This window comes from Poecile atricapillus, chromosome 1, assembly GCF_030490865.1.
Source record: "Poecile atricapillus isolate bPoeAtr1 chromosome 1, bPoeAtr1.hap1, whole genome shotgun sequence".
Classification (NCBI taxonomy): domain Eukaryota; kingdom Metazoa; phylum Chordata; class Aves; order Passeriformes; family Paridae; genus Poecile; species Poecile atricapillus.
The window spans coordinates 127,079,580-127,103,129 of NC_081249.1; the positions used below are offsets into that span (position 1 = coordinate 127,079,580).

General features: G+C 67.8%; 5 protein-coding genes across 11 annotated transcripts; 2 read left to right on the forward strand and 3 right to left on the reverse strand.

The window, feature by feature from the left end:
• Positions 1–261: 261 nt before the first annotated feature.
• On the reverse strand, positions 262–3,983 carry CABP4 (calcium binding protein 4). 3 transcript variants are annotated; one of them, XM_058829345.1, is made up of 6 exons: positions 2,890–3,983; positions 1,703–1,733; positions 1,379–1,522; positions 1,194–1,268; positions 597–744; positions 262–516 (listed from the first exon to the last, which is right to left on the reverse strand). In XM_058829345.1, the coding sequence occupies exons 1-6, from the start codon at positions 3,139–3,141 to the stop codon at positions 387–389; spliced, it is 780 nt and encodes a 259-aa protein (XP_058685328.1). In that variant the 5' UTR covers positions 3,142–3,983; the 3' UTR covers positions 262–386. The 3 variants fall into 3 exon arrangements, with proteins under 3 accessions (XP_058685328.1, XP_058685329.1, XP_058685327.1); XM_058829346.1 differs by having other exon boundaries at positions 346–516; positions 1,194–1,303; XM_058829344.1 differs by lacking the exons at positions 262–516; positions 597–744 and having other exon boundaries at positions 806–1,303.
• Positions 3,984–4,042: 59 nt separating this feature from the next.
• CORO1B (coronin 1B) lies at positions 4,043–8,000 on the forward strand. Of its 2 annotated transcripts, none has more exons than XM_058830407.1 (11): positions 4,043–4,114; positions 4,888–5,090; positions 5,171–5,293; positions 5,370–5,499; positions 5,570–5,751; positions 5,970–6,089; positions 6,164–6,268; positions 6,345–6,490; positions 6,575–6,632; positions 6,929–7,078; positions 7,448–8,000. In XM_058830407.1, the coding sequence occupies exons 2-11, from the start codon at positions 4,890–4,892 to the stop codon at positions 7,568–7,570; spliced, it is 1,338 nt and encodes a 445-aa protein (XP_058686390.1). In that variant the 5' UTR covers positions 4,043–4,114; positions 4,888–4,889; the 3' UTR covers positions 7,571–8,000. The 2 variants fall into 2 exon arrangements, with proteins under 2 accessions (XP_058686390.1, XP_058686312.1); XM_058830329.1 differs by having other exon boundaries at positions 6,929–7,222; positions 7,448–7,999.
• Positions 8,001–8,111: 111 nt separating this feature from the next.
• PTPRCAP (protein tyrosine phosphatase receptor type C associated protein) lies at positions 8,112–9,591 on the forward strand. Its single transcript, XM_058830937.1, has 2 exons — positions 8,112–8,289; positions 8,830–9,591. Exons 1-2 carry the CDS (start codon positions 8,287–8,289, stop codon positions 9,409–9,411), a joined length of 585 nt encoding a protein of 194 aa, XP_058686920.1. The 5' UTR covers positions 8,112–8,286; the 3' UTR covers positions 9,412–9,591.
• Positions 9,592–10,043: 452 nt separating this feature from the next.
• On the reverse strand, positions 10,044–13,770 carry RPS6KB2 (ribosomal protein S6 kinase B2). The gene is given in 16 exon segments (XM_058830536.1): positions 10,044–10,158; positions 10,160–10,228; positions 10,611–10,723; positions 10,797–10,904; positions 10,979–11,056; positions 11,125–11,187; positions 11,284–11,391; positions 11,515–11,605; positions 11,689–11,779; positions 11,854–11,954; positions 12,039–12,096; positions 12,394–12,541; positions 12,606–12,674; positions 12,760–12,880; positions 12,964–12,998; positions 13,636–13,770. Coding segments are annotated over 16 exon segments (1,425 nt in total). The 5' UTR covers positions 13,708–13,770; the 3' UTR covers positions 10,044–10,058.
• Positions 13,771–13,861: 91 nt separating this feature from the next.
• Positions 13,862–23,383, reverse strand: CARNS1 (carnosine synthase 1). 4 transcript variants are annotated; one of them, XM_058830127.1, is made up of 10 exons: positions 22,989–23,382; positions 21,137–21,155; positions 20,439–20,670; positions 19,911–20,000; positions 19,130–19,617; positions 18,709–18,889; positions 18,062–18,147; positions 17,472–17,703; positions 17,119–17,390; positions 13,862–17,017 (listed from the first exon to the last, which is right to left on the reverse strand). In XM_058830127.1, exons 2-10 carry the CDS (start codon positions 21,137–21,139, stop codon positions 15,791–15,793), a joined length of 2,811 nt encoding a protein of 936 aa, XP_058686110.1. In that variant the 5' UTR covers positions 21,140–21,155; positions 22,989–23,382; the 3' UTR covers positions 13,862–15,790. The 4 variants fall into 4 exon arrangements, with proteins under 4 accessions (XP_058686110.1, XP_058686187.1, XP_058686000.1 ...); XM_058830204.1 differs by having other exon boundaries at positions 17,119–17,703; positions 21,103–21,155; positions 22,989–23,383; XM_058830017.1 differs by having other exon boundaries at positions 17,119–17,703.
• Positions 23,384–23,550: the final 167 nt, after the last annotated feature.

Sequence of the window (23,550 nt, forward strand, 5' to 3'; positions counted from 1 at the left end):
TTGGCCAGTTGATTTGAGCGACTGTTCCGGGGGCCTGGCATTTCCCCGCCTACCTTGAATTGGAGTGTGCTGATTGGTCGGCTTATCGCAGCGGGTCAGATCCAGCCAATGGGAGGGCGCGGTCTGGCCTTGAAGCCACGCCCCCAGCAGCCCCCACCCCTCGTCCCCGTGGGACCCCGCCGTCCCCCACCCCCGGGGTCGGGGGGGACACCGGCCCTACGTCCCTCCCCGCAAACACCGGACACGTTCCTCCAGCTCCGGCCAAAGGGCTTTATTGGGTCCCCGGCCTCCGCTGGCTCTGCCCCCACAGCCGGTGACTTTTGGGGTCGGGGGTCTCGCATGTGCCCCATTCCCAGATGCTCCGCTCCAGCTGTTCCCTCTGAACTCTAATGTTGGCAGAGCTCTCGGGTGGGTTGGCCGGGCAGGGAGGGTCTGAGAAGGGGTTTGGAGGGGTCATCCGGGAGTCCCCTCCTGCCCGGTGTCTCCGTTACCGGGACGACAGCATCATCACGAACTCTGCGGGGCGAGGAGGCCACGTCAGGGGACCCGAGGCTCAGCCCCTGCCGCGGCCCCCCCGGGGAAGGGGGTCCCCTCACCGTCGAAGTCCACGTGACCGTCCCCGTTGAGATCCACGTCCTGCAGGATCTCGTCCACCTCCTGCGCCTTCAGCTGCTCCCCCAGCAGCGCCGCGATGGCCTCGCGCATCTCGGCCGTACTGATCTCCCCGTCCCCGTTCATGTCGAACTGCAGGGTGGGGGTCACCCTCCCACCACGGCCACTGGCACCCCCGCCAGCTCCAGTGGTCACTGTCTCCTCTGCACTTATGGTCACCACTATGGTCATCATTCCCCCCTGGTCACTGTTCTCTCCACGCCTGTGGTCACCCCATGGACACTGTTCCCTCATGGCCACTGTCCCCTCCATGTCTGTGATCGCCACCATGGTCACTGCTCCCCCATCATCTTCCCGTGGTCAGTGTCCTCTCCATGTCCTCGGTCACCACATGGTCCCCCCAGGTCACCATCTTCCCTTGGTCTTCCCACAACCACCGTCCCCTCCATGCCCCCATCATCATTGTCCCGACCAGGATCTTTCCAGGGCCACTGTCCCCACCACGCTCGTGGTCCCCTCATGGCTGTGGTGCCCCTGAGGAGGGGACACCATGCCTGCTGTCCCCGTGGCGGTGGCCATACCTCGCGGAAGGCAATCTTGAGCTCCCTCACGCCCACCATGTGCGCTGTCTCCTCCCGCAGCTTCGGGCCCATCATCTGCACAAAGTCCTCGAAGTCCACGCGGCCACCCACTGTGGCGGGAAGGGGACACCCTCAGCGCCCCAGCGACTCCCCGCTCCCCTCCCCTGCGCCCCGACCCCACTCACTCCTCATCTTGATGTGCTGGGAGATCTCGATGAGCTCCATCTCGGTGGGCATGTACCCCAGCGTGCGCATGCACTCGCCCAGGTCCTTGTAGCTGATGTAGCCATCCTGGTCTGTGTCAAACTCCTTGAAGGCATCCAGCAGCTCTAGGCATGGCCACGGGTGGGGAAAGGGAGATCAGACAAGGAGGGTCACACAGACACGTGTCACCCCGGGGCAGGTCCTTTCTTGGATGTGGGACACCCCTCCATGGCCACGTCCCCATGGGAGATCCCTCCATGAGGATGTGCCCCCCCATTCCCCTAGGCCCGTGTCCCCCACCTTACCATCCAGCTCCTCTGGTGACAGCTCCCGCTCCTGCATGGGACATACAGAGGGGGTGACAGCAGAATGAGACCCAGCTCCATGTCCATCCCCCCTCCTTGCCCCCCCAAACCTCGGTGTCACCTTTGTTAAGCGCGGGCCAAAATTAACTCCAGCAGAGGATTAATGGGATTGAAGGCAAAGCCCCGCCCTGCCCTGTGCCTGCGCCTCCCACCTGCCCTGCCCTGGTCCCCGTGTCCCACCTACTGTCACCCACCCCAGGGGTGTCTCACCCCGGGACCCCCAGGCTCTGGATGGGATGTGCTGGGTACCCACAGATGCTGCCGAGGGGGTTTGTACTCCAGAGGTGGGGAGGCAGCATTTTTACCTGCACAGAGCTTGGCTGCCCCTGTCCAGGATGTCCCCTCAGTGTGTCCCCTCTGTCCCCAGGGCCCTGGAGTATTCCTGGCACCCATGTCCCATCTATCCCCATGATCCCAGGGTGTCCCTGACTGATCCCAATGCCCCGTATCCCCTTCATCCCCAGGTTTCCAGAAGGTCCCTGAGCCCATTCCCACTGTCCCCATGTCCCCATCCCTGGGCTCCCAGAGTGTCCCTGAGTGTGTCCCCACTGTCCCTATGTCCTTTTAATCCCCAGGGACCCAGAGTGGCCCCAACTATGTCCCCAGTGCCCAGCATCCCCTCCATCCCCAGGGTCCTGGAGTGTCCCAAGCCCATCTTCACTGGCCCCATGTCCCCTCCATCCACAGGGCTCTGGAACATCCCCATTGTCCCCATCCTGCTGTCCCCAGGCCCATCCCGACTGCCTCAATGCCCTCTTCATCTACAGGGCCCTGGACTGTCCCTGCCCCCATCCCCACTTTCCCCATGTCCCTTCCACAGCCAGGGTCCTGGAACAGCCCCACTGTCCCCATCCCCACTGTCACTATGTCCCCATGTCTCAAATGCTCCACATCCCCTCCATCTATTCCTGTCCCTACCCTCACTGTCCCCATGCCCCCATCCCCACTGTCCCCATATCTTCTCCATCCCCCGAGTCCCAGAGTGTCCCTGACCATGTCCCCAAAGCCCCTGTCCCACAGGATCCTGGACTATCCCTGTCCCCATCTCCACTGTCCCCACATCCCCTCCATTTCCAGGGTTCCTCCATCCCCACCCTCATCCCCATGTCCCCTCCTGGTGTCCCCACCTTGCCAAAGACGGTGTTGAGGAAGGGAGAGTAAGTCTTGGTGGCAGCAGCGTGGGGGTCCGCGGGACTCTTCTTCCCACTCTTCTGCCCGTGGCCGCCGTGCCGGGACTCGGAGCAGGAATTCTTGGGGGCCGGGGCACCGACGTCCTCGGGGGCTTTGGGGGATTTCTCCCCCTCCTCATGCCCCCCTTTCCCCTTCTGCGGGGGCTCCGTGTCCTTGGGGGTCCCCTTGTCCCCGCGGGAGCGTGGCATGGGGCCGGGGCCGGGTGGGCAGCGGGCGGGCAAGGGAACGGGACCCCGGGATGGCCGAGCCGGAGGAAGGAGCAGGGAAATCCTCTTACACCCCCCGTGACCCCTCCAAACTCCCCCCGCAGTGGGCCCGGCAGGGCAAAGCCAATTAGCGGTGATTAATGGCAGGAAACAGCCACGGCCACCGGGCAGAGCCACGCGGCCACCGGGCCTCGGCCACCGGACAGGTCCCTACAAGTGTCCCGGGGTCACCACCGAGGCCCCGAGTCCAGTGGTGACACCCCACAGCCACCAGTGTCCCCAGCACTCCTCCATGTCCCCAGTGGTGACACTCCATAGCCACCAGTGTCCCCAGCATTGCCCAGTGCTCCCAGCGGTGACACTCCAAAGCCACCACAGTGTCCCCAGACAAACCCACATCCCCAGTGGTGACCTCGCAAGGCCACCACTGTGTCCCCTCATCTGGCACCTGTCCCTGAGCTCCCCCCACCTCTAAGGTAGGTCCATTTATTGTCCCCCCCGGATGGGGACTGCTGGGGTATCCCCAAGACACGACTGGGTGGGCACGGGGTGGCACAAGGGGCTCCAGAGGGGAGGGACACCCCAAAATGAGAGCAGGGAAGAGCCCGGCCCGGGGAGTGACCCTGGCTGCTGTGTCACCCTGGTGTGACACAGGGGACGGCACTGGTGAGGGTGACAGCCTGCCAGCAGCACCCCGGTGTCATTCGCTGCCACTGTCACCTCTGTGCCACCCACTGATGCCGTCCACCGATGCCCCATCCACGGGGTGCCCCTGTCGCACGGGTGTCCCCCGTATCCCCGCAGGGTCCCGCTGCCCCGGTCCCCCCCGCCGGTCCCTCCGCCCCCGAGCTGCGCACGCGCGGGGCGGCCCCGGTCACTTCCTGCCCCGCCCCCGCCGCCGCCGCCGCTCCCGCCGCCCCCGACACCGGCACCGGCCCCGGGCACCGACCCGCCGGTGAGTGCGGGCACCGGCACCGGGCACCGACCCCCGTCCCGAGCCGCCGGGCACGGCCCCCGCGGGACCCCCATCCGCCTTCCCGGGGCGGCCCCGTCCCCGTTCCCTGCGGGGCCACCCCCTGCCCCTGTCCCCATCCCTTATCCCTGTCCCAGTCCCTGTCCTCATACCTTGCGGGGCCACCCTATCCCCTTCCCCGTCCCTGTCCCCATTCCTGTTCCTGTACCAAGCGTGGCCACCATCGCCCCCATTCCTGACCCCGCCCCCGTCCCCATCCTTGTTCCTGTCCCCATCCTTGTCCCTGTCCTCGTCACTGTCCCCATGCAGAATGAGGCCACCACTGTCCCCATTTGTGCCCCCCCCCTTCCCTGTCCTGGTGCCCATCCCTTCCCCCGTCCCTGACCCCATAGAGCAGGGCCACCCCTGTCCCCTGATCTGTTGGAGCTGTCCCTGCCCTCCTTTCCATCCCCACCCGTGTTCCCAGGAGGACACCCTTGTCCCTGTCCCCATCCTGAATGGGACACTCCCTCTCTCACTCAGAGCCCCCATTCCTGGGATGCTTCCCGAGTTCCCTTCAGGGAGCTGGCAGGGACAGGGCCATGTGCCCCAATTCCTGGCTCCTGAGAGTGGCTGAGCCACCCTTTACTGGGGTGGAAGACGGTGACAAACCCAGTTCAGGGGACACCCCATTCCCAGGCCATCTCCCTGGTGGCCCCACCTCCCATTTTGGGGCATCCCAGCATGCCTGACCGTGGGCCGGGGGCGCTCCCCAGCCATGTCGTTCCGGAAGGTGGTGCGGCAGAGCAAATTCCGGCACGTGTTCGGGCAGCCGGTGAAGACGGACCAGTGCTACGATGACATCCGCGTGTCCCGTGTCACCTGGGACAGCACCTTCTGCGCCGTCAACCCCTCCTTCGTCGCCATCATCGTGGAGGCCAGCGGCGGCGGCGCCTTCCTTGTCCTCCCCCTGCACAAGGTGACAGCAGGGTGGTGACACGGGGAAGGGGGGGTTTGTGCTGGTGGGTGACCCCTTCCCTGCTGTCACTTTGTCCCCAGACTGGACGCATTGACAAGTCGTACCCCACGGTGTGCGGCCACACAGGCCCCGTCCTCGACATCGACTGGTGTCCCCACAACGACTACGTCATCGCCAGCGGTTCCGAGGATTGCACTGTCATGGTGAGGGGTGGCCCGGGATCCTGGTGGGCTGGCAGGGGTCACCCCGCTTCGCTCACTGTCCCCTCTGTCCCCTCAGGTGTGGCAGATCCCAGAGAACGGTCTGAGCCAGCCGCTGACGGAGCCAGTGGTGGTCCTGGAGGGCCACTCGAAGCGCGTTGGCATCGTCACCTGGCACCCCACCGCCCGCAACGTCCTGCTCAGCGCGGGTACGGGGGGACACAGCGGGCACGGGGAGGGGTGTCACGCGGCCGAGGTGACCCCTGCCGTGTGCCCCAGGCTGTGACAACGTGGTGCTGATCTGGAACGTGGGCACGGCGGAGGAGCTGTACCGGCTGGACGGGCTGCACCCCGACCTAATCTACAGCGTCAGCTGGAGCCGCGATGGCTCCCGCTTCTGCACCGCCTGCAAGGACAAGAGCGTCCGTGTCATCGACCCCCGCCGCGGCACCGTGGTGGCCGTGAGTGTCCCCACCCCTCCGGGGGGTCTGTGTCACCAGGGCACTGCCCTGCACTGGTTCCTGGGGGGAATCCCCTGCTCCCTGCTCTTGTCCCTTGGTGCACCCCATTGTCCCGTGTTCTGTGGGTGTCCTTGTCCCCTGGTTCTCCCCGCTGTCCCCTGTCCCTCTGTGCCTGTCCCCGGGGTGCTGCAGGCACCGGTGACAGTCGTGCCCCCCAGGAGAAGGAGCGGGCACACGAGGGGGCCCGTCCCATGCGCGCCATCTTCCTGGCTGACGGCAAGATCTTCACCACTGGGTTCAGCCGCATGAGCGAGCGGCAGCTGGCGCTATGGGACACGGTGAGTGGCACCCCAGGGGTCCCCCGGGACCATTTTGGGGACCCCCACATGCCTGACACCTCATCCCACCCCAGGAGAACCTGGAGGAGCCCATGGGGCTGCAGGAGCTGGACTCCAGCAACGGGGCTCTGCTGCCCTTCTACGACCCCGACACCAACGTGGTCTATGTCTGCGGCAAGGTATGGAGGCCCCCACCCCACTGGTGGCCCCCCCGGAGCCAGGGACCCCCCCAGCTTTGACACAGCGTGTCCCCAGGGGGACTCGAGCATCCGGTACTTTGAGATCACGGAGGAGCCGCCCTACATCCACTTCCTCAACACCTTCACCAGCAAGGAGCCCCAGCGGGGAATGGGCTGGATGCCCAAACGCGGGCTGGACGTCAGCAAGTGCGAGATCGCCAGGTGGGCACGGGGACGCGGGGGACGAGGTGAGGGACCGCCCCAGCCCCCCCCAAACTGTCTGTGACCCCTCTGCTCCCCTGGCAGGTTCTACAAGCTGCATGAGCGCAAGTGTGAGCCCATCATCATGACTGTGCCAAGGAAGGTCAGTGGGGATGGGAGCAGGGTGGGGATAGGGGAATGTGGGGTGGGGGCACCTAGTACGGCTGGTGGGAGTCCCCAGGGGGTCTGAGAGGGGTCACTGGGCAGGACTGCGGGCTGTGTGGGGTTCCTGGGCAAGGGGTCCCTAATCAGGCTGGATGGGGTTCTCTGTGGGTCTGCATGTGAGGTCCTTGAGCAGGACATGGGAGCAATGGGGGGTCCCCAGTGAGGCTGTGTCCCCATGGCGCCTCTCTGGGGGTCGTCCTGAGGACGCCACCCCTCTGACACTGTTGGGGGCAGTCGGACCTGTTCCAGGATGACCTGTACCCGGACACGGCAGGCCCCGAGGCGGCCATGGAGGCAGAGGAGTGGGTTGCAGGGCGCACGGCGGGGCCCGTGCTGGTGTCTCTGCGCCAGGCCTATGTCCCCAGCAAGCAGCGGGACCTCAAGGTGAGCCGGCGGACGCTGCTCCATGACAGCCGCACCACCGCCACCTCCGCCACCGGGGCCACCACGCCACCCTCCACGCCCCCTGCCGCCCCTGCGTCCACTCGCTTCAGTGCCCCCCCAGTGCTCGGCTCCGGCAACGCCACGGTACGGGGGACAAGGGGGACAAGGGGGAAAGGGGGAAAGGGAGAGAGGGGGAAAGGCAGAGAGGGGGAAAGGGAGAGAGGGGTGCGGTCGGTGTGGGTGGGGCTGTGGGGTGGGTGTGGTTACTCTGGTGGGCAGTGAACGGAGTGGGTGTGGCAGGTGGGTGGGGCCACGGGGAGCGGGTGTGGCTCTGTCGGGTGTGTCCCGTGTGACGGGGCTGTCCCTCAGGGGGGCCGTCTGGAGGAGGTGCTGCAGGAGGTGGCGGCGCTGCGGGCGCTGGTGGCGGAGCAGGGCCAGCGCATCTCCCGCCTGGAGGAGCAGCTCAGCCGCCTCGAGAACGGCCACGTGTAGGGACCCATCAGGGACCACCGCCCCAGGGACCACGCCTACTACACCCCAGAGAGCCCTCTGAACCATCTCGCCCCACTGGGGTACCCCCCTTGCCCTGCTCCGGGCCCTTCTCCCATTGTGGGGCTGGCCGCCCCTCTGGCAGCTCCCCACTTTCCCCCATTGCCTTATTGGGTGCTGCCTCCTCAAGTCATGGACCATTCTCTACCCCTGCTCCCATTCCTCGGGCTGGGGGATTGCTCCTGGGATCAAAGATTACCCCCTGCACCCCTCAATCCCTGTGTGGGGTCTCCCCCCTTTCTATGGGGCAGGGCATGATCTGCCTTCCTCAACTGTGAGATATTGTCCCCCCTATATTTTGGGGGCTTCTCCTCCCCTCCTCCTCCTTGTGTCCCCCATCTCCATTCCAGTGCAGGGTCAAAAACTATATTTTCACTCCAAATAAAGGATTTATAAGAAAAGCGGTGGTTGCAGGGGCCACCTGGGGGGTGACAAAGTGGGGGCAGGAAGGCGCAGCAGTCACGGGCGGGAGATCAGCGCCCTGGCAGGAAGTGGGGGTGCACGGGGCGGCATTTTGGGTAGCAGGGGTGAGGGGGGTGCAGCAGTCGGCCTCCCCCCGCTCCGGCACATCCGCTGCGCCGGGGCAGGAAGTTGGGGGGGGGCTCCCCCATCTCAGAGCGTGCCCGCAGCATCGGGACCGGCTCTGGCTGCACCCACTGATGGTGAGCACCCCAAAACCGGGCAGGGTGGGAGACTGGGGAGCTGGGAGAGTCAGGAGTAGGGAACTGGGGTGAGGTTAGGGAGAGTGGGAAGGTAAGGGGAGTATGGAATGTCTGGGGGAAAGGTTGGGGGATAAGGGGAGTACAGTGGGGTTGGGAGGGAAAGAGGGGTGTTCAGGGCAGCACGGTGGGATTGGAGGGGGCCAGGTATTGGGATGGGGTTGCGGGCTGTGCAGCCACATTGAAGACTGCAAGTGCCAAGTTTGGGGGGCTCTGGGGCTTTGGCAGGGGCGAGGGATTCCAGGGGGTCTGTGCAGCCATGTAGGGTGGCAGGACCCAGTTCCTCTCCCCCAGCACCTGCAGGTGCTGCTGCACCCGCCACCCACGGCTTCCGTCCCCGAGGGTCACCTCCCCCTCCCTGGCCCTGTCCGCTGCTCCTGTACCTTGTCCCCCGTCCCTGCCGCCCTTCGCCCCGGCCCTTCCCTGCATCCCAGCTCCGGGATAGCACGTGCCAGGTGCTGACCCCGCTGCCCTCACCCGCAGGCTGGCCCGCGGTGGCACCCGGTGCTGCTGGCGCTGGCGGGGCCGGCGGCGGCCGGGGAGCCCGCGGGGGCCCGCAATGACCGGGCGGTGGCCGCGCTGCTGGGGCTCCTGCTGTGCCTGGCGCTGGGGCTGGCGCTGGCCTGGCACCACCTGTGCCGCCTCTCGGCCGGCCGCTACCACCCCCGGCCCTTGGGCCGCCGGGCGCTGGAGCTGCTGCGGGGACGGTGGCACCGGCTGCGCTCACCAGAGGACCCCGCCGTGGCCCTCGGGGACGCTGACGGGGGGGTGACCGTGCGGGACGAGGAGGAAGAGCTGATGCCCTGGAGCCTGGAGCGGCGGCCGGAGCAGCATCAGGAGGAGGAGGATGAACAGGAGGAGGATGAACAGGAAAAGGATGAGAAGGAGGAGGATGAGAAGGAGGAGGATGAGGAGGAGGCCGAGGCAGCACCACAGGGCGGGGAGAATCCCCTGAGTGAGGGGGAGGCGGCGGGGGGCAGCGCCAAGGCCCTGCTCAGTGACCTGCACGCCTTCTCGGGAACAGCGGCCTGGGGGGACACGCGGCCACACGTCACCGCCTTGTGACATCATCGGCCTGACGTCACCACCCTTGGATGTCACCTCTCTGTAGTGTCACCTCCCTGTAATGTCACCGCCCTGCCAGCAAGGGGACCCCTTCTCTGTCCCCTGCCTGCCCCCAGCGGAGGCTCCTGATTGGCTGCAGTGATTTGCGCACTGACCAATAAAAGGGCAGCTCTACCTGGATCAGGGGGCGTGGCTTGCAGAGAAGTGGGTGGAGCCAATAGAAGGGTGTGATGAATGGGAGGAGCCTGGAAAGGGGCGTGGCCCCCTCACACAGGGGGTGGAGCCTGGATCCTCCCTGGTGGGACAACACCCCCACCCTCCCAGCGGGCCCCCCCAGCCCCAGCACAGGGACCACCACAGCCTCAGCAAGTCCTTTAATTGGCACACATCCAGCAGCAGGGCCACACCCCAGGGGCCACACCCCAAAGGCTGTGCCCCCAGAGGGGCCACACCCCAAAAAGCCACGTCCACATGGGCACCTCCCTGGGGGTCCACACCCCTGGGGGTTCTCGCTGTGCCCCCAAACCCGGCCGACAGGGGCTGTGCCAGAGGGGAAGAGCCCCCCGGAACACAAGCAGCACCGTGGGGTCCCCCCCACCCCATGGGGAGCACCAGGCCCCCCTCAAAACCCCCCACCCTCCCCACCCCTACCTGGGCACCCGACCCCGGCCCCCCTTCTGCTTCTTGGCGCCTCCTGAGGGTTTGATGGGCAGGGGGGCTGTGCCCTCGGGCGGGGGGGGGCTGGGGGGGCCCCAACTCCATGGGGTCGCCAGGCACCACCGGCTTGAACGCCTCGAAGGGGGAGAACTTCACAGGGCTGGGGGGGGACACATGAAGGGGTGTGTGGGGCACCCAGGGAGGGCGAGGAGAGGGGGGCAGCCAGTGTCCACAGAGCTCCTTCCCCACCCCTGGAGGCACCAGCTCCCCCCATACTCCATGAACCTCCCTTACTATTCATTCTCTGCCTGTTAGGCCCACCCTGACTCCCTCACCCCAAAGCACCCCAAACCCTCACCCCACTGCCCACACAGTCTCTCAGTACTCCCAGGACCGGGCAGGTAGAGCCTCCCCACCCTCTATGCACCCACCCCTCGCACCCCCAGCCCTGTCCCCTGTCCCCACCTTGGTGCCCGCCCTGAAACCCCCATCCCAAAGCCCCCCACCCCAAAGCACCCCCCAACCCCCCTGTGCCCCGGTACCTGACGGGGGTGCGGGGGCTGCTGTTGAGGCGCCGGGGGGAGCGCACCTTGGGCTGGAAGGAGAACCCCTCCTTGATGCTCTCCAGCACGGAGGGGGCCACGTAGGTGAAACCCTGCGGGTTTGGGGGTGTTAGCGGGGGGGCCTGGGGGTGCCGGGGGTCCCCCCCACAGCTGTGCCCCCCCTACCAGGAAGGCCTGGTTGGCACTCTCGCTGATGGCAGCGTCGTCGGGGCTGTCCACAGGGGTCTGGCGGGTGAAACGGGTGTCGAACTGGCTCACGTCCTCCTCTGACTGCTGCGGGGAACACAGCGGCTGCTCTCACAGGGCCCCCCAAAACATCCCCAGCCTCCCCCCACAGGCCTCCATACCAGGCAGGGTTTGAAGGGGGGGTCCAGCCTGCGCGCCAGCAGGTCCTCCCAGTTGATGTGGCGGAAGAAGGGCTGTTTCTGTGGGATTTGGGGGTGTCAGGAAGGATTTGGGGAGTGTCTCTGGCACCCCCTGCCCACCCCTGTACCTGCACATCGGCCGCGTCACCGGGGCCCCCCCCAACCCGCTGGCTGGGGTTCCGCTTGAGGAACTGGAAGAGAAATAGGGATAGAGATGGAAATGGGGGTAGGATCCACACAAATAAGGGTGGGGGGAGGTGGGGAAAATTGGGGGGAGGGGGGAGGACCTTTTTGAGGAGGTCACGAGCATCGGGTGTCAGGTAGGGCGGCAGCACCAGCTTCCCCTTGAGGATCTTGTCGATGGTCTTCTTGCGGTTCTCGGCGGTGAACGGCGGCTGCGGGGGGCACCGGGGGGCCATGAAGAGCCAGGCAGACCAGAAAGGCACGGGGTCAACCCCCCAGGCACCCCGGGATGCCCCCCCAGTTCCCAGGGAGGAAGGAGCAGCAGTGGGACTTGCCGATCCGGTGAGCATGTCGTACATCAGGGCGCCCAGGCTCCACCAGTCCACCGCCCGGTTGTGCCCGCTCCGCACTAGGATCTCAGGGGCCCTGGGGGGTGCGGGGGGGCCCCTGAGCGGATGGGAGGCCAGGATAGACCCCCCAAATTCCCCCCAGTGCTGCATCCACCTCACATGTACTCGATGGTGCCGCAGAAGGTGTGGGTGACGGCTCCGTCATGGATGGACTCCTTGCACAGCCCGAAGTCTGTCAGCTTGATGTGACCTGAGGGACGTGGGGGGCTCAGCACTGCCCCCAGAGAACCCCCCCAAGCTCCCCAGTTTGCCCCCCAAACCCACCTTGGCTGTTGAGCATGATATTCTCTGGCTTAAGGTCCCGGTAGATGATCCCGTGGGAATGCAGGTGACCCAGTGCCAGCGTGATCTCGCTCAGGTAGAAACTGCAGCGGGATCGGGGCAGGCTGTGAGCGATGTTGGGGTGACCACCCCACCCACACCCACCACCACCACCACCACATCCCTACCAGGCAGTGTCCTCCAGGAAGATCCCTTCCCGCTCCAGCTGCATGAAGAGCTCTCCACCTGTACAGAGAGCCCAAGAGGGACCCTCCTGAGCCATCCCTGGACACTCTTTAATCACCCCCAGGGAACACTGAACCATCCTGGACCACTCTGTAGCTGTCCCGGGACACCCTTAAACCATCTCTGGACCCCCTGAGCCATCCCTGGACACCCTCACTGGACACTGCAGCCACCCCAGGTCACGCTTTAACCATCCCTGAACACCCCAAGCCATTCCTGGAACCCCTCCAGCCATCCCTAGGACAACTTGTAGCCATTCCCTGGAGTTATCCCCGGGACCCCCGAGCCGTCCCGCACCACTGAGGCACTCCAGGATGAGGTAGAGCTTCCCGCCCGTCTGGAAGGCGTAGATGAGGTCAACGATGAAGGGGTGCTTGACGGCCTCCAGGATGTTCCTCTCTGCCCGGGTGTGCGCCGTGTCCTTAGCGTTGCAGGCGATCTTGGCCTGGGGGGGAGGCAGTGAGCGGGGGGGGTCCCCGGGGGGGCTGGGGGGGCCGGGGCGGCCCTACCTTCTTCAGGACCTTCATGGCGAAGATCTTCCCCGTGTTGGTGCCCTGCACTTTGCGCACCTGGAACACCTGGAAGGACAGGCAGAGAAGGCTGGGGACGCCATCAGGGAGCACTGAATCCCCTCAGAGCCCCCCAGCCCCACCGTGTCCCCACCTTGCCGTAGCCACCCTTGCCCAGGACGCGGAGCAGCTCGAAGCAGTGGGGGCCGATGTGCTCGGGGCCATTGTTGACGCTGCTCTCGGAAATCTCGATCTCTTCATAGTGTCCCACCGGCCTGGTGGGAAAGGGGGTGAGCAGGGACAGCCCCCTGCCTGTCCCCTGCCTGCATTACCCCCAAACAAGCTGTCCCCCACTTACTCCAGGCCGTTCCCCCGTGGCTCCAGCTCCATGTCCTGCGGGAGAGAACTCGCGGTCAGAGGTGGACAAGCGAGGAGCAGAGGGCAAGGGGACGCATGGCAAGGAGGGGACAGAAGGCAGGAAGGGGAGACACAGCAGAGAGCGGACCCGCGGCAGGTAGGGGACACAGGGCAAGGAGGGGAGCCCCGGCAGGCAGGACACGGGCAGGACACGGGCAGGACACGAGCAGGACACGGGCAGGACGCGGGCAGGACGCGGCAGCGCGGGGCGAGGCAGCGCCGAGCTGGCCCAGCCGGATGTTTTGGGGCCGAGGCCGGGCCCTGCCCAGCGGGAGCCGCCCGCTGCCCGCCCGGGATCCGCGGCTGCCCGCGGTGCCCCGGCGCCCCGTCCCCGCGGACAGCCCGGCTGCACCCGTGTCCCGCCACCGGCGGCACCCCTGTCACTGCCCCTGCCGCTGTCCCCCCAAGCCCCTGCCCGCCGTTCCCGGCACCGAGCGGACCCCACGCACCCCCGACACCCCCGGTCCCGCTGTCCCCACCGCGCCCCGGTGCCGCTCACCGCCTCCACCGCCCGTCCCGCTCCCGGTGCCCCCCGTCCCCGCGGCTCCCCCCGCCCCAGCCGCCGCTGCCGGTCGCAGCCCCGGCACCCCCCCGCGCCCCGCTGCCGGCTCACGGCGCCCAGCTCGGGCTCGTCCCCGTCGCTGCCCTCCTCGGTCTCCAGGTCGATGTCGAACACCCCCGCCATGACGGCGCCCTGCCGGGACCCCCGGGGACCCGCCCCGATGGCCACACCCCCGATGGCGGTCACGCCCCCGCCACGCCCCCCGTGTCACCGCCTTATCGGGACCCCGGGGAACCCGCGGCGGTGGCCACGCCCTCGGCCACGCCCCTCCCACCGGCCACGCCCCTCCCGCGCGCGCGTCACCGGGATGTCCCCTGCGCGGGGGACACGGGGACAGGGGGTCCCCGGGGGTGGCGCAGGGAACACGACAGAGGCAGCGCGGCCGCTCACAGCCTTTACTGGGGTCCCCGGCCCCGCCCCGCCCCCGCTGCGCCGCGCTGACGTCAGCGGCGCCGCCGTGACGTCAGAGGAACGTCAGAGATCCCGCGCGGGGTTTCCGCGGCGTCGGAGGACACGAGTGGGGCTGCGGGGCACTGGGGTTATTGTCGGGTCGCTGGGGGTGATTGTGGGGTCACTGATGTTATTGTAGGGCCTCTGGTATTATTGCAAGACCAGGGGCACTGCAGGGGCCGTGTGTTATTGAAGGGTCTCTGGTGTTATTGTAGGGTCACCGGTGTTATTGTAGGGTCAGGGGCACTACAGGGACTGGGGTTTATTGGAGGGTTTCAGACACTAAAGTGGCTGTGTGTTATTGCAGGCTCTCAGGCACTACAGGGGCTCTGTGTTACTGTGCGATCTCTGGTGTTATTGTAGGGCTGTGAGGGCGGTAGGATCTTGGGTGTACTGTAGGGTCACTACTGTTATTGTAGGGTCAGGGGCACTACAGGGGCTCTGTGTTGTTGTAGGGTGTCTGGTGTTACTGTAGGATCTCAGACATTACAGGGGCTGGGCGTTAGTGCAGAGTCATTGGTGTTCCTGTAGGGCCACCCCAGTGACAGCCCTATATCACATGGGTTTCCCACACAAGTCTCTTCCCAGAGGATTTTCTGAGCTGCTCCAGGGAAGCCCTGGGTACCCCTTTGTTATTGTAGGGTCTTCCTGTGCAGGTCTATTATTGTAGGGTCTCCCCATGTCAGTTTGTTATTGTAGGGTCTCCCCATGTCAGTTTGTTATTGTGGGGTTTCCCATTCAAGGTATGCTGTTGTAGGGTCTCCCCACACAGGTTGGTTACTGTGGGTTCTCCCCAAGCCAGTTTGTTATTGTGGGGTCTCCCCACTTCAGTCTGTTATTGTGGGGTCTCCCCATGTTTCTTTTTTATTATGGGATGTCCCAATAATTCTTTGTCATTATGGGGTCTCCCCATAATGGTGTGTTATTGTAGGGTCTCCCCATGCCAGCAGGTGCCAACACACCTCAAGCTTCACCTGTTGCTCTCATGGGGTGGCCTGGGTGCCTGGGGGCGGGTCCTGGCTGCCGCCCCCGGGGATGGCACGGGTTCAGCAGGGGTCAGTGTCCTCCTGTATGTCCATGTCCCAGGCATGGGACCCCCAGCTTCAGGGACAGGGGGCACTGAGGGTAGAGACTGTAGGGACACGGCAGAGGGGACAGGGAGGGACAGGGGAGAAAGGGTGGAATGTTGGGAAGCAGGAAATGGGGTGCTAGGGCAGAGGGATGGGGTGGTGGGGTAATGGAGGGATGCCAGGAGGGATGGTGGTGCGTGGATTGGGAGAGGGGGACTCTTAGGGTGTCAGTGTGATGGAAAGGTGAAGTGCCAGGACGGAAGGGGATGCCAGGGAATATGGTTCCAGGACATGGAAGATGCCAGGGACTGGGGTGTCAGAGTAGTGGGGGGGGTGCCAGGAGAAAGGGTTTCAGGATGCCAGGGGATGGAGTGCCAGGTTAATAGGAGGATCCCAGCGGATGGGATGTCAGGATGCCAGGGGATGGGCTGCCATGGGAGTGAGGGGATGCCAGGGGATGGGAGGCCAGGATGAAAGGGAATGCCAGGCAGTGGGGGGGCAGGGCAAGTGACTGGGACCCAGAGCGGTACCGGGGTGCCAGGGCATGGTGTACCAGGCCACGGGATGGGGGGACAGCGGGACGGGGCGGCAGGGGGATGCTGGGGAGGGGCGGCGGGGCGACGGGAGGGGGTGCCGGGGCGTGCCGGGGCACCCATTCCCCCGCTCTCCCCGCTGCCTGCCCGGCGCTATTTGAAGTGGGACAAGAAGTGCTCCACGGGATATCGCGGGGAGTCGATGCCCAGCCCCTGGCAGAGCCCCAGCAGGCGCTCGCAAGCCTCGGCCAGCGTGGCCCCGGAGCACGCCACGCTCAGCAGCGGCTCCTCGTACTCCCCGGCCCCCTCGGGCTCCTCGAAGAGCCGGTTGAGGCGGACGAGCCCGCGGCCGTGCAGCTCCCGCAGAGCCTCCATGCCCCCGCCGCCCGCCAGGATCTCGCCGTGCTCCGATCCTAGGCACATCACCCCGGCCAGGTGCGTGCGGGCCGCGGGGCGAGCGGGCAGCACCGGCGGCACGCCCAGCGCCACCAGCACGGCGGCCAGCAGCAGGTCGGGGCCGTAGACCTCGCGGATCCAGTCGCGCAGGTAGAAGCCCCCCATGCGGGGGTTGATCTCCAGCAGGCGCGGCCCCGCCGGCCCCAGCTTGAGCTCCACGTTGAAGACGCCGTCGCGCAGCCCGCACGCCCGGCAGCATTCCAGCGCCGCCCGCACCAGCTGCGCCTGCCGGTCGGCGGGCAGGCAGGAGGGCAGGCAGGCCGCCGTCTCCAGGAAGGCGGGGACACGCGTGGGGCCGTTGTCCGACACCCAGGCGCCCAGCAGCCGCCCCTCGAAGACCACCAGGTCCACGTCGTGCTCGGTGCCCGGCACGTACTCCATGAGCAGCATGGCGTTGCCCCAGCCCAGCCCGATGCCCGGGTGGTCGGCGTCGTCGCGCAGGTCCCTCCAGAGCCGGGCGGCGTGAGCGTGGCACTGCCCGGCGTTCTCCACCAGCCGCACGCCCACGGCACCCGCTCCGAACTCCAGCTTGGCCACGGCGGGGAAGGGCACGGCGCTCGCCGCCCGCTCCACGTCGCCGTGGCTCTGCAGGCGGCGGCAGGGCACGGCGAAGGCGGCGGGAGGCGGGCGGCCGCGGCGGCAGCGCTGCAGGTGCCGGTGAGTGCGGCTTTTCTGCTTGGCCACCCGCACGGCGGCGGGCGCGGGGCCGCGGAGCCCCAGCCCCTGGCACACCAGGGCCGCCAGCACCACGCAGTCGTCCCAGTAGGAGAGGCAGGCGTGGGGCCGCAGCCCCCGGGAGCGCAGCAGCTCCAGCACCCGCTCCGCGTGCTCCTCGTCCCGCCGGTGCTCCCGGCTGTCGTAGGGCAGGAAGGTCTGCACCAGCCCCGCCGCGAAGTGCTCCGGGTCCGACTCCACCAGGTGGATCTGTGGCCCCAGAGAGGCGTCACCGGGGGACGGCCGGCCCTGGCACCGCGTCCGTGCCACCCCCGCCCACCCTGAGCCCGCCGACGGCCCGAGCTCCTCACCCTCAGCCCGTAGTCGCGGGCCGCCTCCCACACGAAGCTCTTGCTGACGCCCCCGGCCCCGATGAGCAGGATGTCCTTGCCCTCGACCAGGTGACACTGAGCCCGGTGGAGCATGGCCTCGGCCAGCAGCCGCGGCAGGTCCCCGCGGGGCTCGCCCACGCCGCGCCCCATGGCCTCGGCCAGCGCGCAGGTCTCCAGGCACCGCTGGCTGTTGGTGGCCAGGGCCACCAGCTCCAGCGATTCATCCACGCACGCCAGCAGGAAATCCACGCCTGGGGATGGTGACGGTGACACCGCGCTCAGCACGGCGGGGTGACCGCGGGCACCGGCGGTGTCACCCGCGCCGTGCTCACCCAGGATGTCGGTGTGGGCACGGGTGCCACCGCGCTGCTGCGGGCTCAGCTCGGCCTCGGTGGCCAGGAGGGCGGCCATGGCGGCCTCGGTGGCCTCCCGCAGCCGTGTGGCCAGCGCCTGTCGCTGGCTGGGGGCCACCACCCCCCACTGCTGCAGGCTGGAGTCCAGGCCCTGGGGCAGCGCCGCGCCGTGACGCACCGGGCTCTCCGCGCGTCCCACGGCGCAGGCCACCTGTGGGGACATCCACGTGTGTGTGGGGACACCGGCTGCCACCGGGGTGTGGGGACATTGGCTACCAAGCCATAGCCTGGGGACGCAGCTGCCACCAGGGCACAGCGATGTGGGGTGACACATTGACCCAAAGCATGGGTGTGGATGGCCACCAATGTTAGGGACACCCAGGGCCACCGCCAGGGCATGGGGACATGGACAGGCACACAGGGCATGGCACACAGATTACCACAGCCTGGGGACACTGACTGCCACCATAGCTTGTGGACATAGAGGGCCACCAGGACATGGGGACATGGACAGCCATCATAGGTTGGGGACACACACAGAGCCACCAGGGTGTGGGGACATGCTGTACCTGGCAGAGCTGGGGCCGGTCCCCCCAGGACCTGCAGACGAGGGTGCAGATGCGCAGGGCCATGGGCAGCCGCGGGGCTGGGCTGCCTGGGGGGCAAGGGACAGGGCAGGCACGGCCGCCAAGCGGGGACGGGGCGGCCCTGCCCGTCCTCCCCCTCCTCTGGGGGCTTTTGGGGCTCCCTGTGGCACCGTGGTGGCCCCAGCCAAACCCAACCCCAGGGAGTGAGTGGTACAGCATGGCCACTGCCATCCCCAGCCCCACGGGACCGGGGTGAGGAGTTAAAAGGGGTCACCCCAACACCCTGCCCCAGGGGACCGTGGGGGTTCAGGGTGACTTTCCCTCCCACCATAGGGAACCATGGGGGTCCAGGGTGACCTTCCCCACCTTTCCCCATGGGTCTTTGGGGGTGGGGGGTCCAAGGTGGCAAACTGTCCTCCAACCCTAACCCAGGGGACCATGGGCATCCAGGGTGACCCTCATGCCCTCCCCCAGGACTCCAGTACTTTGGGCACCCCAGTGGCCACCACCCACCCACCCACCCCAGGGGACAGACACGTGTCCGGCAGAGCTGCAGGGACCCGGGGGACCCCGGGGGATTCTTCCCCCCCCGTCCCAGGGTGGTGGGCGCCCGAGGGCGGGGGCCTTACGTGGGGGGGGCGCGGGCAGGCGGGCGGTGGGCACCATGGCCTCCAGCAGGACGCTGTCCTCCTCCGTCAGCCCCCGGAGCCGGGCACCCACCGCCTGCGCCACCGCCGCCCCCTCCTCCTTCCTGTGGGTGCTGCGGGTGCCTGTCCCCCACCACCGCCACCCCGCCGGCCGCACCACCACCTGCGTGCACCTCCGTGTCACCCCGTGCCACCTGGTGCCACCCCAAGAGCCAGCCCGCCGCCTGCGCGCAGCCCCGTGTCACCCTGGGCCACCCCAGCACCCGCACACACCCCTGCCACCCCATGCCCCCCAGTGCCACCTGGCTGCCACCCTAACAGCCACCCCACCACCTGCGTGCACATCTCCATGCCCCCCAGTGTCCCCAGTGCCACCACCACCACCCACCCCCCCCGTGCCCACCTGGCCGTAGGGCTCCATGGCGGTGCCCCCCAGGAAGGCTCCCACCTCCTCCTGCACCAGGCTCTGCTGGCCGTGGGGGTCCTCCAGCCGCACCAGCCTCACCCCGGGGGCCACGGGCTCGGCGGGCAGGTCCCCCCTGGTCCCCAGGACAAAGGCCAGGGTGGGGGGCACAGGCAGGTTGGCGCGAGCCGCCAGCACCCAGCGGGCGACCAGCGTGTCCTCGAGCCGGTGGGCGAGCGGGACCGAGCCCCCCGTGGGGCAGTCGAGGTCACGGGCCAGCTCGCCCACCCAGCCGCTCTCGGGGTCCCCCGGCGCGAAGGTGCCCGTCACGTAGTTGGCGCGGCGGGGGGGCACGAAGGTCTCCAGGGCGCTGTGCCCCCCCACCTTGAAGGAGACCCCCCGAGAGAGCAGCAGGGACCAGGCGCCTGGAGACGTCTCCGATGGCACCCGGCTGGCCCAGGTTGGGGACAGGCACAGCACCATGGCACCTACGGGTGGGCAGGGGGGTGGGCAGTGGGTACCCCGCACCCCCTCCCCCAAACTGCCCCCCATAGGGGTGGTGCTGCGGGGTGGGGTGGGGAGGGGTGGGCGGGCATTTGCTGCTGAACTGGTGTGTACTGGTGTGTATTGGGATTAATGTGACACGTAGTTGCTGCTGTCACCCTCCTCTCTTGCCTCAGTTTCGCTCAGTCCCGGTCAGGCAGCACAGGGGGCTGTGGGGAGCCCTGCTGTTGGCCCCGGGGTGTCTCATGCGGGGTGGGGACAAGGGGACCACACCCACCTGGGCAGCGGGTGCCACCCTCCAGCAGGACAGGCAGGAAGGGGGTGGAGGAGCCCAGGATGCAAACGGTCATGTCCAGCGGGCCAAATCCTGCCAGGGGAATTGGGTTAACAGCCCCGCTGTGGGGGTCCTGGCGCCACCCTGCCCCTGGCACCCCAGTGTGGCTGGGAGCCCCCAAACACCCGTGTCCCAAGCGTGACACCATATCCCCATTGCCACTCTTATCCTCGCCATCCCCCTATCCCAGCCTGGCACTGCGCCAGCATCACTGTCCCTGCCACCCCCGTGTCCCCAGCCTGGCACCATTCCCCCATCACCACCCCAGTCCCTGCCACCCCCGCGTCCCCAGCCTGGCACCGAGCCCATAACACTGTCCCTGCCATCCCCGTGTCCCCAGCTTGGCACCGAGCCCATAACACTGTCCCTGCCACCCCCGCGTCCCAAGCCTGGCACCGTGCCCCCATCACCTCCCCAGTCCCTGCCACCCCCGTGTTCCCAGCCTGGCACCGTGCCCCCCGTGTCCCCAACCCGTGCGGGGCTCCGCGGAGCAGTCCAGCGTGGGGGGCAGCCCCTCCTGGCACAGGGCGCTCTGGAGCCGCTCGTAGGCGTGGGTGGCACAGTCGGGGTCCCCGCTGTCCCCGGGCACTTCGCCATCGGGGGCCTCGTCCTCCAGCCAGCCCGGGCACAGCGCCTCGGGCCCTGCCCACTCCTGCTCCTCCGGGCTGGGCACCCGCTCCGGGCTCGGCTGGGACTTCGAGAGCTGCGGGAGCAGGGACAGGGCTGACACGGGGCTGGCACCGGGGTAAGGGGGTGGCACGGGGCTGGCGTGGGGTTAAGGGGCTGTCACGGGGCTATCACGGGGCTGTCACGGAGCTGGCATGTGGACAGACCCCGGGTGGGCATGGGGGACGTGGGGCAGACGCGGGGGGGCTGGCACAGGACAGAGGGGCACCGGGCGCCGCTGCGCACCCGTGGGGTGGGGGCGTCAGGGTGCTGGGGGGCTGCGGGCGCCGGGCACGGCGCCACCGCCTCGGGGACAGCGGGGCAGTGCCAGCCGCCGGGGCCGCCAGTTCCGGACAAAGGGTCCCCTTGTCCCCGTGGGGTCACGCGGCGGGTGGGCACAGCACGCCACGCTGCCCGCTGCCCTGCGCCAGTGCCCGGCACCGCCGGGATCCCGGGATGGGGCACCCACCTCCGCCCGGACCCCCCACCCGGGGGCCACTCACCATCCTGGTGACAAAGGGGCTGCAAGAGAAGGACAGTCAGAGTCAGAATGGCTCCCTGGGGACCTGCCACCCCTCCCCGGCCACCCCCAGCCGGTGCTGGGAGCCCCAACCTCAGCTCCCGCGGGGGGACCCGTCCTAAAGCACCCACCAGAGCCTGGCACACTTCCTGGGGTGCACCTCGATGCCAGCTCCAATGTACCCAGTGCTAGTCCCTCAGTGCTAGTCACAGTGCTAGTCACAGTGTCCCCAGACTGACCCTCTCGGTGGCAGTCGCTGTGGCCCCAGCTTGTTCCCTCGTTGTCAGGTCTGGTGGCCACAGATTGACCCCTTGGTGCCAGTCACGGTGGCCTCAGGTTGTCCCCTCGGTGCCAGCCCCGGTGGCACCGGCACCTCCGTCTTAGTGTAATCCCGTGCCAGCTCAGCACAGCCGGGCCCCTCCCCATCCCTGTCATGCCAAGGTGCCCTGGGGGTGCAGACCCAGGGACCGAGGTGTCCCCACCGCCCCCCCCGGGTGCCCTCGCTCCCGGTAGGTGCCCGGCAGAGCAAAGCGCGGAGGGGAAACTGAGGCACGGAGTTGAGCGGTGCCTGCTGGCAGCCAGGTTGTCCTGAAGCCCGGCACCCGGTGACAGGGTTAGGGGGCACACGGCTCGGTGGCGTGGCACAAGGAGCCCCCAAAACCAGTCACGGGGGTCCCTCAAGGTCCGCGCCCCCCAGCCTCGGGACCACCCTGTCCCCCTCCATCCCCAGCTGGGAAGTGGTGCTGCTGTCCCCGAGCTGGGACAGCTGTGTCACCCGGTACCTTGGGGCGGGAGCCGTGGCCTGAGAGCGCGCAGGGAACGAGGGCTCGGGGACGCCTGGCACAGGGGACACCGGCCGGTCTGGCCTTTAAACCCCCCCGCGCCACCCCGGGGTGCCAACCCCCGGCCCCGTGCCCCGGATTAGGCGACACAGAGCCCCATTGTCCCCTCTGCCACCTCGCGCCAGGCGCTGGCACCCCTGTCCGTATCCCTGTCCCCGTCACTAGCGAGCTGCCTCAGCGGGACCCGGGCTCGGCTCAGCCTGACGGGGTTCTCCTGTCCCCCTGTCCCACGTCCCCAGGCTGGGCACGCCCCTCGTCCTCCCCCCCCCGCCCTGTCCCCCTGTCCCCAGCGTGGCGGAGCTGCCAGCCCGCACGTCCCCCGGCTTAGTTCCAGCTGCCCGCGGCGTCACTGTCGCTGTCACCGTCACCGCCACCGGCAGGCACGGGGACACCAGCGCGGCTGCCGCGCCGCGGGGTCCTGCACGCGCTGTCACCCGCTCCCTGTCATCCGCACCTCCCCCTGCACCCTGCCACCCTCATTGTCACCTGAGCTGTCACGTGCACCTTGTCACCCACAACCCATCCCACACCGTCACCTACACCATCACAGGGGTCTTGTCACTTGCACCTGTCACCCGCACCCTGCCACACACATCGTCGCCTTCGCCGTCACCCGCGCTGTGACACTGCACCATCATCCTGTGCCCTGCACTGTCACCTGTATCTGTCACCCACACTTTGTCATGCGCATCACCTACCTGTCCCCCGCACCCTGTCCCCCGCACCCTGTCCCCCGCACCCTGTCACCCGCACCCTGTCACCCGCACTGCCACCCAGACCCCATAACCTGCACCAATGCCACTGCACTGCCACCTGCACCCTGTCACCCACACCGTGTCATGAACATCATCACCCACCTGTCGCCTGTCCTGTCACCCGCACCCTGTCACAGGTGTGCACACACACCCCGGCCCCCATCCCACTGCTCCCGCCCCCCCGGCACCAGCAGTCCCCCAAAACCACCCACATTCCCCCACTGCTGCCAGCACCCACCGCCGGTGTCGGTGCCGGTGTCTGTCGGTGTCGGTGTGTCCTGCTGTTGTCGCAGCCGGCAGCGGCTCTGCCCGCTCCGGTCCCGGCGGTGTCGGGCTCTGTCGGGATTTGGCGGTGTCGGTCCCGGTGCTGTCGCGGCCTCAGCAGCGGCTCTGCCCGCGCCGGTCCCGGCGGTGGCGCCGTGTCCTGCTCGGGCGGGGCGGGGCGGGGCGGGACCGGGGACACCGGGGGGACCGGGACACCGAAGGGGGTGGCAGGACGAAGGGGACAGCGGGGGCGACGGTGGCGAGGCCGGGGTGCCACCGCTGGGAGACGGGGACAAGGGACTGGGGTAGGGAGCGGGACAAAGGACGAGGACAGGGACGGGGACGGGGATAGGGGACAAATGACCGGGGTAAAGGACGGGGCCAGCCCGGGGTCACCCGGGGCCCCGTGTAAAACTGACACCGCGGAGCAGAAATGTCAGGTCAGGCCCCGGGAGCTATTCCCGACCTTCCCTCACGGCATGGAACGGGACGCAGGGAATGGCATGGCGTGGCACACAGGGGATGGCACACAGGGA

What these genes read in the sequence shown, in the direction of transcription:
- CABP4 (XM_058829344.1), bottom strand. Translation starts at nt 3,141, where the DNA reads ATGCCACGCTCCCGCGGGGACAAGGGGACCCCCAAGGACACGGAGCCC. An exon ending in TCAACACCGTCTTTGGCAAG is followed by an intron (nt 1,734 to 2,889) that starts GTGGGGACACCA and finishes TGTCCCATGCAG; the next exon opens with GAGCGGGAGCTGTCACCAGA. An exon ending in GTCACCAGAGGAGCTGGATG is followed by an intron (nt 1,523 to 1,702) that starts GTAAGGTGGGGG and finishes GGCCATGCCTAG; the next exon opens with AGCTGCTGGATGCCTTCAAG.
- CORO1B (XM_058830329.1), top strand. Translation starts at nt 4,890, where the DNA reads ATGTCGTTCCGGAAGGTGGTGCGGCAGAGCAAATTCCGGCACGTGTTC. An exon ending in GCCGCGGCACCGTGGTGGCC is followed by an intron (nt 5,752 to 5,969) that starts GTGAGTGTCCCC and finishes CGTGCCCCCCAG; the next exon opens with GAGAAGGAGCGGGCACACGA. An exon ending in AGCTGGCGCTATGGGACACG is followed by an intron (nt 6,090 to 6,163) that starts GTGAGTGGCACC and finishes ATCCCACCCCAG; the next exon opens with GAGAACCTGGAGGAGCCCAT.
- CARNS1 (XM_058830017.1), bottom strand. An exon ending in CCATGGAGCCCTACGGCCAG is followed by an intron (nt 18,890 to 19,129) that starts GTGGGCACGGGG and finishes AGGTGCACGCAG; the next exon opens with GTGGTGGTGCGGCCGGCGGG. An exon ending in CCCGCGACTACGGGCTGAGG is followed by an intron (nt 17,018 to 17,118) that starts GTGAGGAGCTCG and finishes CTGGGGCCACAG; the next exon opens with ATCCACCTGGTGGAGTCGGA.